The following is a 13,307-nucleotide window of genomic DNA, read 5'->3' as shown; positions in this document are numbered from 1 at the left end:
TTACTGTCCATTTGCTACAATACAATAATTGCAAACAGCAGCAGCCGTCAACAATATGTGTTGAAAAAAGCTCAGGATGGAATAGTATCTTCATCACTGTGTTGAGTTGAACTGAGACAGATTATGTCATGATTGTGGCTTGGAATATTAATTAAACATCAAGGCTTTCAAATTAGAATCCCAGATGTTTGATCATTATGGTAATTCCCTGTTAACATCACTCCCTGAAAGGCCTGAGAAACATTCCTCTAATTCTCCAGTGGTGAAAGGTTGAAGACCCTTAGGCTATAGAGCACTGAGCTCCCCTGCATCAATTACACAAGACATGGACTTTTTAGCAAAGTGGAGCCATCCTATTTACTGAGCCTTCTGTTAAGGAGGCTTTCAAACAGCTCAGTGCTCGAGGTAGATAAGAACTTCCCTTACTAACAGAGGCCTTTCCAAAAAGCACACTATTCCTTGCACAAGCTGCTTGCTCTGAGTCAAGCTTCCACAGCAACTGTTTGCAGGGAGGGGTAGTGCCAGCATCTTCAGGACAGCTTTCTTGTCAACAACACTGTCACTGAGAATGAGTCTTTTCCTCTGGACTGTCTGGCACAGGAGTCAGACCATCTCCTCTGGCTCTTGCTAAGGGAGCCCTTGCTCCAGCTGAACTGCCTCACACAGGCGCTACAAGTGTAACCTTATCCTGAAAAGCAGGCATGAGCTCAGGTCATCCTCAGGAAATTATATGTAATGTTGCTAGTTTCCTTTCTGTACTCCTTGGGCATCTGTAGTACTACATTTTATAGAGACAACTTCTCCTGAGCCTGTGAACTAAACTGGGAACAATATCTGCTGTTTGCAGAACCCATTGACAAGAATGCAGATGGTTCCTTCAACAGCACAAGCTCTGTTTGTCATAGTCAGCTCAGGAAGTGTGTTTGAAGATCTGCACTGAGAGCCTGCCTGTTTACTACCACAACATGGTCCTCAAACATGAGACCTCCTCAGGGCATTCAGCAATTTGTGACTTGCCATAAATTATCTAGCTAGGAACAATGATAGCACTACTTTCACCTGGCAGTGATTTTTCTCTGACATCTCTTCTCTCAGTACATGCTCCTACTAACATACGAATAAAACACAACCTCATACACATGCCCAAAGCAGCCTAAAGATTTTTCATCAAGCATGGAGTCACAGAAGGTAGCATGAGATCTAGACAAGATGAAACTAATCATCTGAAGTTCAAGGGCTCAGGTTATTGACTTACAAGCTTAGTCAAACTTGGTTAATCTGAAAATAATTTCAAGGGAAAGGGGATGTATTGTAATATTTTTTATTCTTTACTAGATGTTCATTTTGCACAGCCTGATTAAGAATTTTCAGTCTTCGCAGGGTACAGCTTCAGAGCAGATATACTGGACCAGCTGAAGAAGAATCCCTTTTCCATTTAGCGCCAAGGATTACGTGCTGCCTCAGAAAGTCCTCTACAGAAAGCTATTGTTACTTAACAAAAAACTCTTCTACAGCAGTCCTCAGGGCCAACGTATGGACTGCAGATGCAGACATTCCATTCCAAATGAATGGAACATATAACTTCCATACAACCCATATAACCCACCCCACAGCTGTTAATTAATAAAAACACTTTACTATCTGTTTATTAACAAAATATAAACGTGTACTCAAAAGTATTTGCATTATTCACAAGGTTTCCTCTACAGGCATGAAGGTCTCTATGCCATGCTCCAGTCAACTGCAGATGTTGCTGCAAGTAGCCTCTTTGTGGCAGCAGATTTCTATAAATCTTTTCCCCACAGAGTAGTTCAAAAAACAGATTCAGCCACAATCATACAGAGACAATATCATTCATCAGGCACTGGCCCCAACACCAGCTATTTTCACTTACCCATCAGCTTCTCTAATGTATGTTTTACTGCCATTCCATAATTCCGCTCAGGAAGTACTTAGACATGCTTCATTGCTCAAGTTGATGGAAGAAAAGGAGGTTAGGACAACCACAACCTCAACAAAATCCATCAAGCCTTGAACATTAACATCTCTGGTTGTCAGAGTACAAAGCATGCCTAGTTTCCTGGATTTTGCTGGACCCCTCATTGATATTGACTGCAACCTTATTCAAAGTAATTTTTAAATCTCTTGCTGCAAGTAGCCCTGTGTTTTCAATGCCTGTCAACATTCCAGTAAAACCAGGCTAAATATATCATTAATTTATAGAGCACAACAAAGCCCTGGGAATGAAGTGGAAACTGCCCTTTGACAGCACTGTACCCCTCCAGAACAGCAGACCAAAAAGTTGATGCACCAGAATCAAACTGGTTAGTTCTGTGTAACTGGAAACGGCAAACTTCCAGACAACAAGTTCTCCATTACTCCACATTGAAGGACCTTTCATGTCACTAGCTCAGTGTTGCCTGATTTCTGCAGGCTGTAGCTAAGGGGCCTTGGCCACTCTAATGGTCTTCTATTATTACTGACCACTGCAAATTAGAAGTTTTTTCCTTTGACCAGCCATTATTAGTTGGGCAACACCAAAGGAAGCAATTGGTTATATAAAGCTTCTCAGGAAGAAGAGACAATATTAATGGAATCCTCTGCTCAGATGCCCCTTCCACCTGACTCTTTCAAACCTTTGTCACAAAAGATGTGGGGAAGCTTAGTCTTAATATCTTCCTAATGAGAATTTTAATTTGCACATTTAGCACTAAATTAGATTTTGCCACTGTTCAGCACTCTTTTTCTGTCTTGTCTGACACCTCTTTGGGAAAAAAGACATTGGTTTGGATGATGGGATAAAAACAAAGCTGGCACTGGGTTCCAGGATATCACTCCCAGCTGTCAGTGTCAGGTCATATACAGCAAGACCAGTCTCAGCAGTGAAATGCTATGCTGAAATATTCCAGGTACTTACTAGGAAATAACACAGACTGTGGACAAAATATTCCCAAATGTCATTCACTTAACCTAGATTGAAGCTATAAAGTCTTCTCAACAATTATCGCTCAGGTGATTGAGAAACATTTCACTCAAGTAACTGTAACTTCAGGTAATTTTCAGGTATGGCTTATGAACTGAGCTATTCAGTGCAGGTTTGGCTTTATTAACTATCTACTGGCAAATGAAGAGTCACTTTTGGCTTGCTTGGGCCTAATGCATGCAGTGATTGCCCAAATCTTTAGATCCACTGGGTCATTTAAATAATTGCCTACAGCATAATCCCAAGAAGCCTGCAATACAGAATTCTGTTATATACAGTGGGGAACAAATAGCATTTCTAATAGCAAAGTACAACTTTCACATTTCTGAAGAAATGTGGCAGCACACAGCACTTTGAATTGTTGATTTTGGCATTTAAAGCAGATGTCAGTATGAGTTACAATTAAAAGTGCAAGAATGCACATTTCTAAACCAGACCTCTAAAGATAAGCTGTGCAGCACAGAGCCTTATTGCACAGGCTATGAGATTTATTCCCATCCCCTAACCACCTACACCTCTTTAGACCCCCTGGGAGAGCAAAACAGGAGCATCTAAAACAAACATTAAGACATAAAATATATGAGCACAACAAAACTATGCCTTTTTACAGGTTGATAGAAATTAAAAAACGAACGTAGGTGAGGTCTTAGGGAGTAACCTATAAAAACATTCTGCCTTAACATGTCATACCTTCTGCTGCTAATTCTTTCCATCTTTCTTTGTTTGCTTGAATGATCTTCATCAAGTTGTCCTTGAAGGCTCTTAGGTCTACAGTTGCTAGAGAATTTTCTGTGTGAGTCCCTCCATCACCTGTACTTTTAAACCCAGGTCGTCTTTGTGCTTCAGCATTGCTTACTGCTCCCAAACTATTTTGGCTGGACAAGGGAAAAAAACCCAAATTATAAACACATTCAGGCAATTTTAATAATACACAAACAGTTCATGTTAATCAAGCTGCTTAGGAACTAACTTGAAAAAATAGTTTTTATCAGAGTGTGCCTAAGATGCAAGATGTCTTGCTGACCATTTCCCAGGGAATTCTTCAAAAAAAAGTGACAACTGAAAATACATTACTTGTAATCCAGTTCTTAAAAGAATGTTTACACAGACATTTTGGAGCATCTTCTTAGCTTTCTTTTTGCATGATGAATGGTATCTTTGGTTCTCACAGGAAAGACATCTGATCATTATTCTTTGACCCATTTTAAAAAAAAAGGAAGACATGACATATATGACAGGTAAGTTTTGCTTGAGCTGAAAATTCTCTTCAAGTTACAAAGCTTCAAGTATAGACAAAGAAAGACATGAGTGGCTTTAAAATTCACTAAATAGAGACTGCAGCTACATCTACAGGTAAGTAGAAGTGAAATTATCCATATATGTATATGGTGGAAAAGGTGGGAAAAAAAGAATGAATGCTCTTTTTTCCTTAGAATTAAAAATTAAGACCTATTTCCAACCTTGTGCAGGTACTCACGTCTTAATATGTTTTGTTTACTCAACTTTGCTGCATGGTTTATCTCATTGGTACCACAGACAGATGTTAATATGCATACAAATGGGTTTCCATTAATCAGAAAATAGTTGCAGTGAATATACCAACGAAAACTTCACAAGAAGAGTTAACTGTAATTTCCATGTGCTCCAGAGATGTTGAATGGGATAGAATGGAACGAATAGGCCATAATTCTAGTGTTTTCCAGGCACCATCTCATGGTGTCCACACAGTAGCCCGTGTGCAATTCTCTGGCTCAGACTTTTCTGTATCATGCTACAGGCTCTCCACTCCCCTAAAAAGTGTGGCACTTGATTCCATACAATGAAAAAATTCCTTTATCCTCCATCTCACATGAGGAAGTTTTGCTGGATCATAAGCCTTTTTTCATTTTCCCCTCAGTCATGAACATCAACCAAAAATGAAGCCTGAAGCTGCTAATTATTTGCAGCTGCTAATCACTCATTTGTGAAGGAATATGTAAATAAATTTGTTGTCAGTAATACCTTAGTTTAGCACTGTTCCCCAAAACACTAAGAACACCATCATAAATACCTACTTCTAGTAACTCCTACTTGCTTCTAGTAAGCAAAATACAGGAAAGCACTTGGTTTACCCCTTTGTTACTGAAATCTAAATAATGCCCAGCAAATAAAAAATTGCCTTGCAGAGTTATCACTTAGTAACCTCAGTGAAAGCTCAAATTACAGTTTTAAAATGAAATATAAATATGATAACAGCGGCAGTATTTGTAAAGGCAGTATCTGATTAATCGACAACACTTTCAGCAAGAAGCCACTCAAATTACACTCAAATTACACTGCTGCAGCTATTTTGCCTTATAGGTACAGGAATTTCAATAGCCTATTGGAAAGATTATATTTAAAATGTAGAAATAATTGTCATGGTTTGTATGTATTTATTCTGATCATTGCTCGGATTTTGCCTTTTTATATATACAATTGTTCAGTCAATGGGGCAAAATAGCACATTGCAAATACAACACAGCCCCACAGGGTGGCAATACTGCACAGCTGTTTGTTACCTCCCCAGCTTCAAATAACCGAGATCACTCTGAGAATCACATTGTTATGATTACTATGTGAGCTTATGTTAGTTCAATAACAAAGCAGTGTATTCATACCTGGGGGTCCCAAATGCAGGACTTTCAGATTTTGTCGCTTCCTCTATAAGAGGCATAACAATTTTCTCCATTGCATCAGTAAGAAGAGAAAATGTTGGTTCTACTATGAAATCAATGAAACCTAAAGAAGAAAAAGAGAGAAAATCAGGTTTTATATTTCCACAACTCTCAAATGTAAAAATGAATACTTGCTATTGGGCTGATTTTCTAACTGCAGGCCCAACTCAATATACTAGATACTGCTAGTATAATCTTGAAGAAAAAAGCACAATTGAAACAAAAAACACCCGAAGCTGTATAGATATAAGTAGATATTAATAATTACAGCTTTTCATTCTTTTTCTTGTAAATTTTATGCACTGCTGAACACACCTACCATTTGAAATGAATATTAATTATTGAATAGAAGGGAAGCTACTGTTGAGCCAGAGTGCTACAAGCCATGCTGTCTCTTTTACCATTCGGAGCTTCTTGCCAAGGAGTTAATATTTCAAATTGCTGTTTATTATTCTGTGGAGGTAAAGTGTTATTTCACAGTGTGTAGGAGGGTTCTGTCAAATCAGTGAAGAGAACAAGTAATATCCTTAGGAGACAGCATTCATCCCGCAGTTCTGAGATGTCAGCTCTGAACAATGTCTTTTACATTCTAAAGTGCTCATCATGGTATGGAATGACACAGTGAGAGAATGAAGCATTATTCTCTACTGAGCACTTAACAGAAAAAAATATGTTAAAACATGAGCTAGCAATGGATTTCCAGATGTCTTCCTGCTCTAACCATGCAACACAGCATGAAGATGAGCAACAGGGAGTCAGTCTGTAATCCAGCTTCTTTCCTGCAGTAAATATGATGCTTAAGCATATCGGCTTCAAACTTCCTGTGTAATGGAATAAAGGATACAAAAAGTGACTGACTCAGGGTAGCTTGACCCTCCCTAGTTTGACCCTGAGACACTGGCAGGCTTACTTGCAGTCCAGAGGGTTGATTTATTAATTAGCTTTAAGTTGAGATGCATCTACAAACTGGTACTTTCAGGTTATAATAGAGAGAGACCTGCGAGTTCTTAAGCAAGAGATAAGCAGTTTGAGGACATGATTTGCCAGACTCTAAAGTGTGTACAGTAGAAGCTGGGCTTATGTCCAGTATCTTGGTTAATCCCTCTCCTACCCCTCCCTCACATATGGTGAAATTACATCATGTTCTTTTGCGACCAGCACCATTCTGCTGCAAAAGCACAGGAGTTTGGTGAACAGACAGGTGCAAAGAAATACCTTCCACATGATGGAATTTGGAACATTTAAAATTCAAAATGGGTAAATGAAATGTCCTTGTGAATTTACATGCTCCTACACAGACAAAGAAAAGAAAAACACAGTTTGTCATTACCTATTTGAGACTGAGCTACCAAAGTGGAATTGCGGTCACAAAGTGGGGAAAATTGAAGACCTAAAGCAGCCTCCTTGTCTCCCTGTAAACAACAATGTTTAACATTATAAGCATATATTTGATGGAGGGACAGAAAGACAAAGGAATCTGACTATTCTTAGCATTTATTCAAGATTACTTCATTAATTTATATTCTTAAATAAAAACAAGTCAGAGACAAATCTTCAAATTTTGATTAAGTGTCTAAATTCTGCCTTTGGCACTTTTATATAAAGAAGTTTACTGCAAGTTCTCCTCAGGAAGGCATATGCCAATGAGATTTAAAATATATGAAGTCCTTGTATTCATAATTTAGTTCTGCTGATCCAGATATAACGGGACTAGAGATACTTAGACATGTTTGTAATAGTATGCCAAATGCTGAGTGTTTCCTTCTATTACACTGGTTCATCCAGCATGTAAAAATCCTTCAATGGATTTACTCATGTCAAGTGTATGAACCAACTTGAACTTGTTCTCACTAGCAGCCATGTCTCTCTGCTGCTGAAGCCACAAAAAATACAAATTCAGTTTCATTACAAGGATGATTTGTACAACGTAGCTCTGAATTTTTTTCAGCACTTAGCAGATTAGAAGAGTCTTTTTTGTTGCAACAGTCTTAACAGACAGGAGGGTGTATCTCCATTTTCAGCATGGTAGACCAACTGATTTGCAAAACCTCAAAAGAAAAGTCCTGTGGCACAAAAAAAACCCCAAAAAACCCTGAAGAGACATCTTTCAAAGGAGGTTATAATTGGTGCTGCTAAACAAACCTGGCTGCCAGAGGCACTGATATTACAGATATAGGAAAACCTAGCCTTGCAAGTCAAATAAACCTATATATTTGTCATGGAGAGTGGTGTTGGATGATCATTCAGTGGAGAGCACTGCATGAACAGACCCTTCTCCCAAGGAAAACTGGGAAAACATAAACTGATGGATGAAGGGGGTAGTATTAACCTTCCTTAGTCTTTTTATCATGTATCACTGAAGTATATTTGGGAAAGGTTTAGAACCATAAAGGCAGTAAAACCAATCCAGCCACAGAAACAGATGCAACTCACAGATTGCATTTCATGTGAAAGTGGAGAGAGAGGCCATTAAATTTTATACTGAAGTGTTAATAATTTGAACTCAGAGCATGGAAGAACACATGAACACTTGCTACTAGGAGCAGTGGGAGTGGAATCTCCATGTAAATACAGGGGCCAGATTGCAACATCATATGAACTGGGGTAGTTCTAACTACCCCACTGGATTTTTTTTTTTTTTTTTTCTTGTTTTCAAGTAGCTCCCAGTTATGAATTACTTTGCAATCAATATAATATTAATTAATATTTATGTGTCATTTAAATCTAAGACTGTAAGTTGTAATAATGGACACAGAACTGACATTTAAACCAGTTAGAATTTGATGAGATCTAAAAACAAGATACAAATCAAATAGTAAAAAAATTCTTTGTCCAAGCCATGGACTCACTTTTTAACTCTCTTTTAATGTCTCTGGATCTATTCAAACTGAGAGTAGAATGCTATAGGCACTGTGGCACTTCTTTGAGTTACTGGAACTATGTATTTCTTTACTTTTAAGGATTGGAGATAGGTGACTGTATTTCTCTTTTAAACAAGTAACTCAGATTTTCCGTGTTATTGCAATATCATTTCAGTAGCTCTTGCTATTAAACTTAAAGTGTTGTTGGGCTTTTTCTCCTGAACTTAACACTGGCACATATTTTAAACATTAGCTGTGTAGTTAACAAAGTTTTTGTCAGGATGAACATTCATTTTTTTTGCTGGTGCTCACTGCTTTGAAAGCTGCCTGTGAAAGCATTGGATTTGCATCAGCTTCTTTCAGAATCTACTGCTTTTCCTGTAAGGCACAGAAGTAGTTGAATCTTTAAAGAAAAGAAGAGAAGGAATTAAGGGGTTTCATATACATTTGGGCTACTTCATCTTGGTTGTCATGGATTTGGAAGTCCCGGAGATTTCTATCACACAGGCTCAGATCAACACACCAGAGGATACACAAAAATCCAGGGCCTGCAGGAAGTAGGAGACCTGTGTCTGCACTGCTCACTGCATTTATATATGTGCTCACACTTCATCACACTTTAAAAGAGCTGGAACCACTCCACATTGTCCTTAGCAGTACATGAAAGAATTCTGTTTGTGATACACTCCCCTGCAGCCTGGAAGACTTTGGTATTTTATACTGCTGAGTTGCATACACATATTCATTTTTACTTGCTATTGTTAAATGCCTTTTCGAGTTCTTGAGCAGCTTCTTTGGGATGCAGTCACTTCTTCTAATGAATGGATAAAGGAATAACTGAAACATTAGCTGGTCCTATGCATTCAGTGACCAGTGTGGTACTGTTTACTGCTAATGCTACCTCCACTTGGCTGGACACATTGCCTCACTGTCCCAAGGGCCCTGTCTAGTCTGTCTATCTGTGTCTTAAATGTTATTACAGTTGGTCATTTTATGACTTTTTCTCAGGCAATCTGCTCCTCCTTTTCGCTCTCAAGTTCAAAATCCTCAAAATTTCCCTTGACAGAGGCAGACACAAACTCATGACTGCTCATTATTTCCATAAAACTCAATCCATTCATTATTTATATTAAGACACCAGCTCTCCAGTCTGCCTCCCCAGTCCAGTCTAGAGTCAAGGATGCCCAATGCTCCCTACCGAGAATTCATATGAAGAATCTCCAGGATCTGAGCAGGAACCTTAGAGATGGGTCTAACAATCTCATGGTTTAACATGCTTTCTTTTTTATTCTCTGGTCCCTTTTTCCACTGTGACCCTTCTGATTTGAAAATGTCAACATATAGCAAAATTAAGACAATCAAGCTGAGCATGGCATAGAGTGTTCCCTGATTTAAAATCTGTGCATAACTCTAGAAATTGTCATACCAAAACTGGACTTTGATTATCAATTATACTGCAATAACTGTTATGCTGACAATATGCATGGTCACAAATATTGATTACAGAGACAGTATTTTCCCTCTGGAGAAAGGTTTTTTCTTTCACCTACTGAGGTGAGTCAAAAAATGACAGCAGTGACACCAACATCTACTGGCTTTTCTCCTGGAATTCAGTACCTCACAGAAATAAAAAGGCTTTCACAATGGTATGTCTTCATTTTTGGTTCAAGGTATATGGTCACAGCATTAACAGGATGGTACTGTCTAATCTCTGTCTTTGGATCAGGCTGTTATGAAAGCAATACCTTCAGATCTATGTGGCATATGCATGGCAAATACTAGCAAGAAAAAGAAATAGAAGGGCTTTCTGAAATGAAGACAACTTTTTGCCTTCTTTGCTGAATATGAATTCTTCCTATTTTCTCTCATCCTACCCTTCTGGTGCTTCTTTGTAATTCAAAGCATATATAAATCTCTGTCTACAGAATGAAAACAGCTTGACAAGTTATATTATAATTGAAAGGAAAAAAAAACCTACTACAACACTCAGAATACTGATATCGGCTGAAATAGATAGAGAGCTATAACAATTTTGTCTTATTCACGCACATAAAAGTTGAATCAATGTCAGTGGTATGTATGAAGAATAAAGAATATATACTACTGACTATGCCTGTCAATCACAACCAACAGCAACCTTGTTGGCAGACTTAAGAAAACATTCAATCATGTAACCATTGCTTCTTGAACTAGATGTATTAAAGGATTTTAAAAATGGCACCTGTCGAAAAAATTCTTCCATCAGGGCCATGGTCCACCGGTAGTGCAGCTCCCAGGATTTTGCTGGATGGCTTATGTCTGCTGCATGTAGAATCAAAGACATGGCTTTGGCTTTGTCTACCCTGTCAATTCAAGGACATGCTCCAATTATCTCAAAACAAAAGCAACTATTTAAATTCTTTTCTTGAATATGAGCTCATTGAAAGGCTACAGATAATGAAGAGAATGGAAAACAACCTACCCCTGTGCCTGCTGCAGAGTGTGTCGCATTGTTTTAATTTGTTGGAAATGACCCGACATGTCTGTAGACAAGACCATCTCAATGACCAAGCTACGCAACTCCCTAAGAACAATTAAAAGCAAAATGACTGATTAAAATTCATTTATTCTATGTATGGTACATTTGTTTAAGCGGTATTTGTTAATTTATAACTTTCAAAACAACATCATGGGTTTTATTACGTTTTAAAAAGCATTTAAATAAATTATTAACAACTTGAATATTGTATCCTAAAGGGATTCTGTGAAAGGAGTGTACCTCAGAAAATGTACTCTGCAGTCATTATTTCAGAGCCACACTAGTTTGTAAATCCTATTTCCTAGTGCATAAACTAATATTACATGCAGTTCTCTCACCAATTATAAGTCATTCCTTATTTTTTTCAGCGGTAGAGTATTCAAATAACAAGTTGTTCTCTGGGCTTACCACCACACAACAGCATACATTTTTACTGCCCTCATAGTAGTGAAGAGTGTGCATAACACTAAGCCTAGGAAGAAGGCTGTGGAAACACTCAGAAGAGCAAGAGGTATTGCATCTGAAATACTATCAACATTACACCAATATAAGATCATTGTGATGAACTACCTTTCATTCCAAAAGTATTACAATACCTATTTAATGAATCAGAAGAAATTTGGGATTAGTAATTTATCTGTGCCTTGGTGTTATGATTAGAGATGTTGGCTTGTCCAGCTTTCTATTAAATCCATATGAAACTAATAAAACATGAATCATGTACGAAACTTTATTCTTGTAAATATTCTATGTAAATAGAAAATTTAATGAACTTTGTCAACAATAATTACTGACTTAGAAAACTCTGTCTCCTTGATGTAGAAGAATTATATACAGGCCATGTAGGAGTCCAGTGGGTCTTTCTTTACATGCTTTTTAAGCGGCCTAGGAGGACAAGCGGTGTTTATATGTATATGGAGAATTTCTCACATTAAACCATTCATTATGTACCATATATCTTCATGAGCACATCCCCAATCTTAAAGACATCCAAGTATCAAATAAAACAGTAAAATCCTACTTTAGAAATTCTTACTGATTTTTCATACCATATTCATATGTTTGACTTAAGTTAACCAAAAAAACAGGCAGTTTTTTCAAAGGACTATGCTTTAAAGAGGTAATTTGCGGTTTTCTTTAGGGCTATTAGAATACTTTGTTATAAAGATTATCAAGACTTTTTTGATCCAAATTAATTACATATTTAAGCACACATTTGTTGCTGATTTTTATGTATATATTCCTGACATGCTTTAATGCAACTGGATAGACTCAATGCTCTCACTTCTACTCAATAATATGCAGCCATAGCAACTTGTGTTTAGAAAATGCCGTACCTTATCTGACCTCATAATAAGATACTAATTATTTTGCATCCCAACTCTTCCTCCTCCACATTGCTTTGAAAGTGTACCCTTCGAAGACAGTCAAGGCCATTAAAGAAAAAAAAGCAAAACAACAAGACAAAACAAAAAAACCCAGCTAACACTACAAGAGAAATGAGGGCTCTGCATTGTTAAACCCTGCTGTTTTTAAGACTGAGATAATTATCACTTCTCCTTTCCATGGGAGATTTTCTTAGGAACATTCAATGTCTGAACTTTTCAGAGTAATCAGACAAATCAGAAATATGTTCACCCTTACTCACAAGATACCTCACCCCTACTATGCAAGACACAGAGAAGCAAAACCACACTTTCAGTTTATTCATATCGTGATGGCAGCTGAAAAAAATTCCCTAATTCTTACCTACAACATCTGAATAAAGATCAAACAGTATAGCACTGTCCTGTCACACACTCCTGAAGATTTTAGGACACTAAAAATCTGCTTAACAGCAAAAGAGAGACTCCTGTGCCCATATCCACCACAATCAGAGGATAGAATTGAAACCTATGGGAAAATGGTAGGTAAAGCTCTACTGAAGCTACAAATGCTTCATCTGCTATCATTGCACAGAAAGTTGATCTTGGACTGATCACATTCCCAATTTGCTTCCCAGGGAAAAAAGACTGTCTCAACTTCCACACCATGAGACCTCAGGAGGTCTCATAGGTGACTCCTGGACAGAAATCTCTCCCAGTCCTCATTAGGCAGTCCCCAACTACAAGCCTCAGGATAATACAGGCACCTGCAACCACCCAAAATGACACATAGATGTTGTCATGCTTGAAGGGAAGTGGTAACAATATTCACGTACAGCACATGGCAATCTTTCAGGCCCAATTTCAGAAGGTTACTGGGTCTGA

General features: G+C 37.9%; 1 protein-coding gene across 5 annotated transcripts in view; it reads right to left on the bottom strand.

Moving 5' to 3' along the window:
- Positions 1-13,307, bottom strand: part of PDE1A (phosphodiesterase 1A) — a 198,337-nt gene that overhangs the window by 15,697 nt on the left and 169,333 nt on the right. For all 5 annotated transcript variants that reach the window (XM_030952806.1, XM_030952808.1, XM_030952804.1 and 2 more), the window contains 5 exons: positions 11,002-11,103; positions 10,762-10,882; positions 7,010-7,091; positions 5,623-5,743; positions 3,674-3,858 (listed from right to left, as the gene is read on the bottom strand). In XM_030952806.1, coding sequence (XP_030808666.1) covers positions 3,674-3,858; positions 5,623-5,743; positions 7,010-7,091; positions 10,762-10,882; positions 11,002-11,103 — 611 coding nt within the window. The remainder of the gene's footprint in view (positions 1-3,673; positions 3,859-5,622; positions 5,744-7,009; positions 7,092-10,761; positions 10,883-11,001; positions 11,104-13,307) is intronic.

This window comes from Camarhynchus parvulus, chromosome 7, assembly GCF_901933205.1.
Source record: "Camarhynchus parvulus chromosome 7, STF_HiC, whole genome shotgun sequence".
NCBI classification, from domain to species: domain Eukaryota; kingdom Metazoa; phylum Chordata; class Aves; order Passeriformes; family Thraupidae; genus Camarhynchus; species Camarhynchus parvulus.
This window is presented reverse-complemented; position numbering and strand designations above follow the sequence as displayed.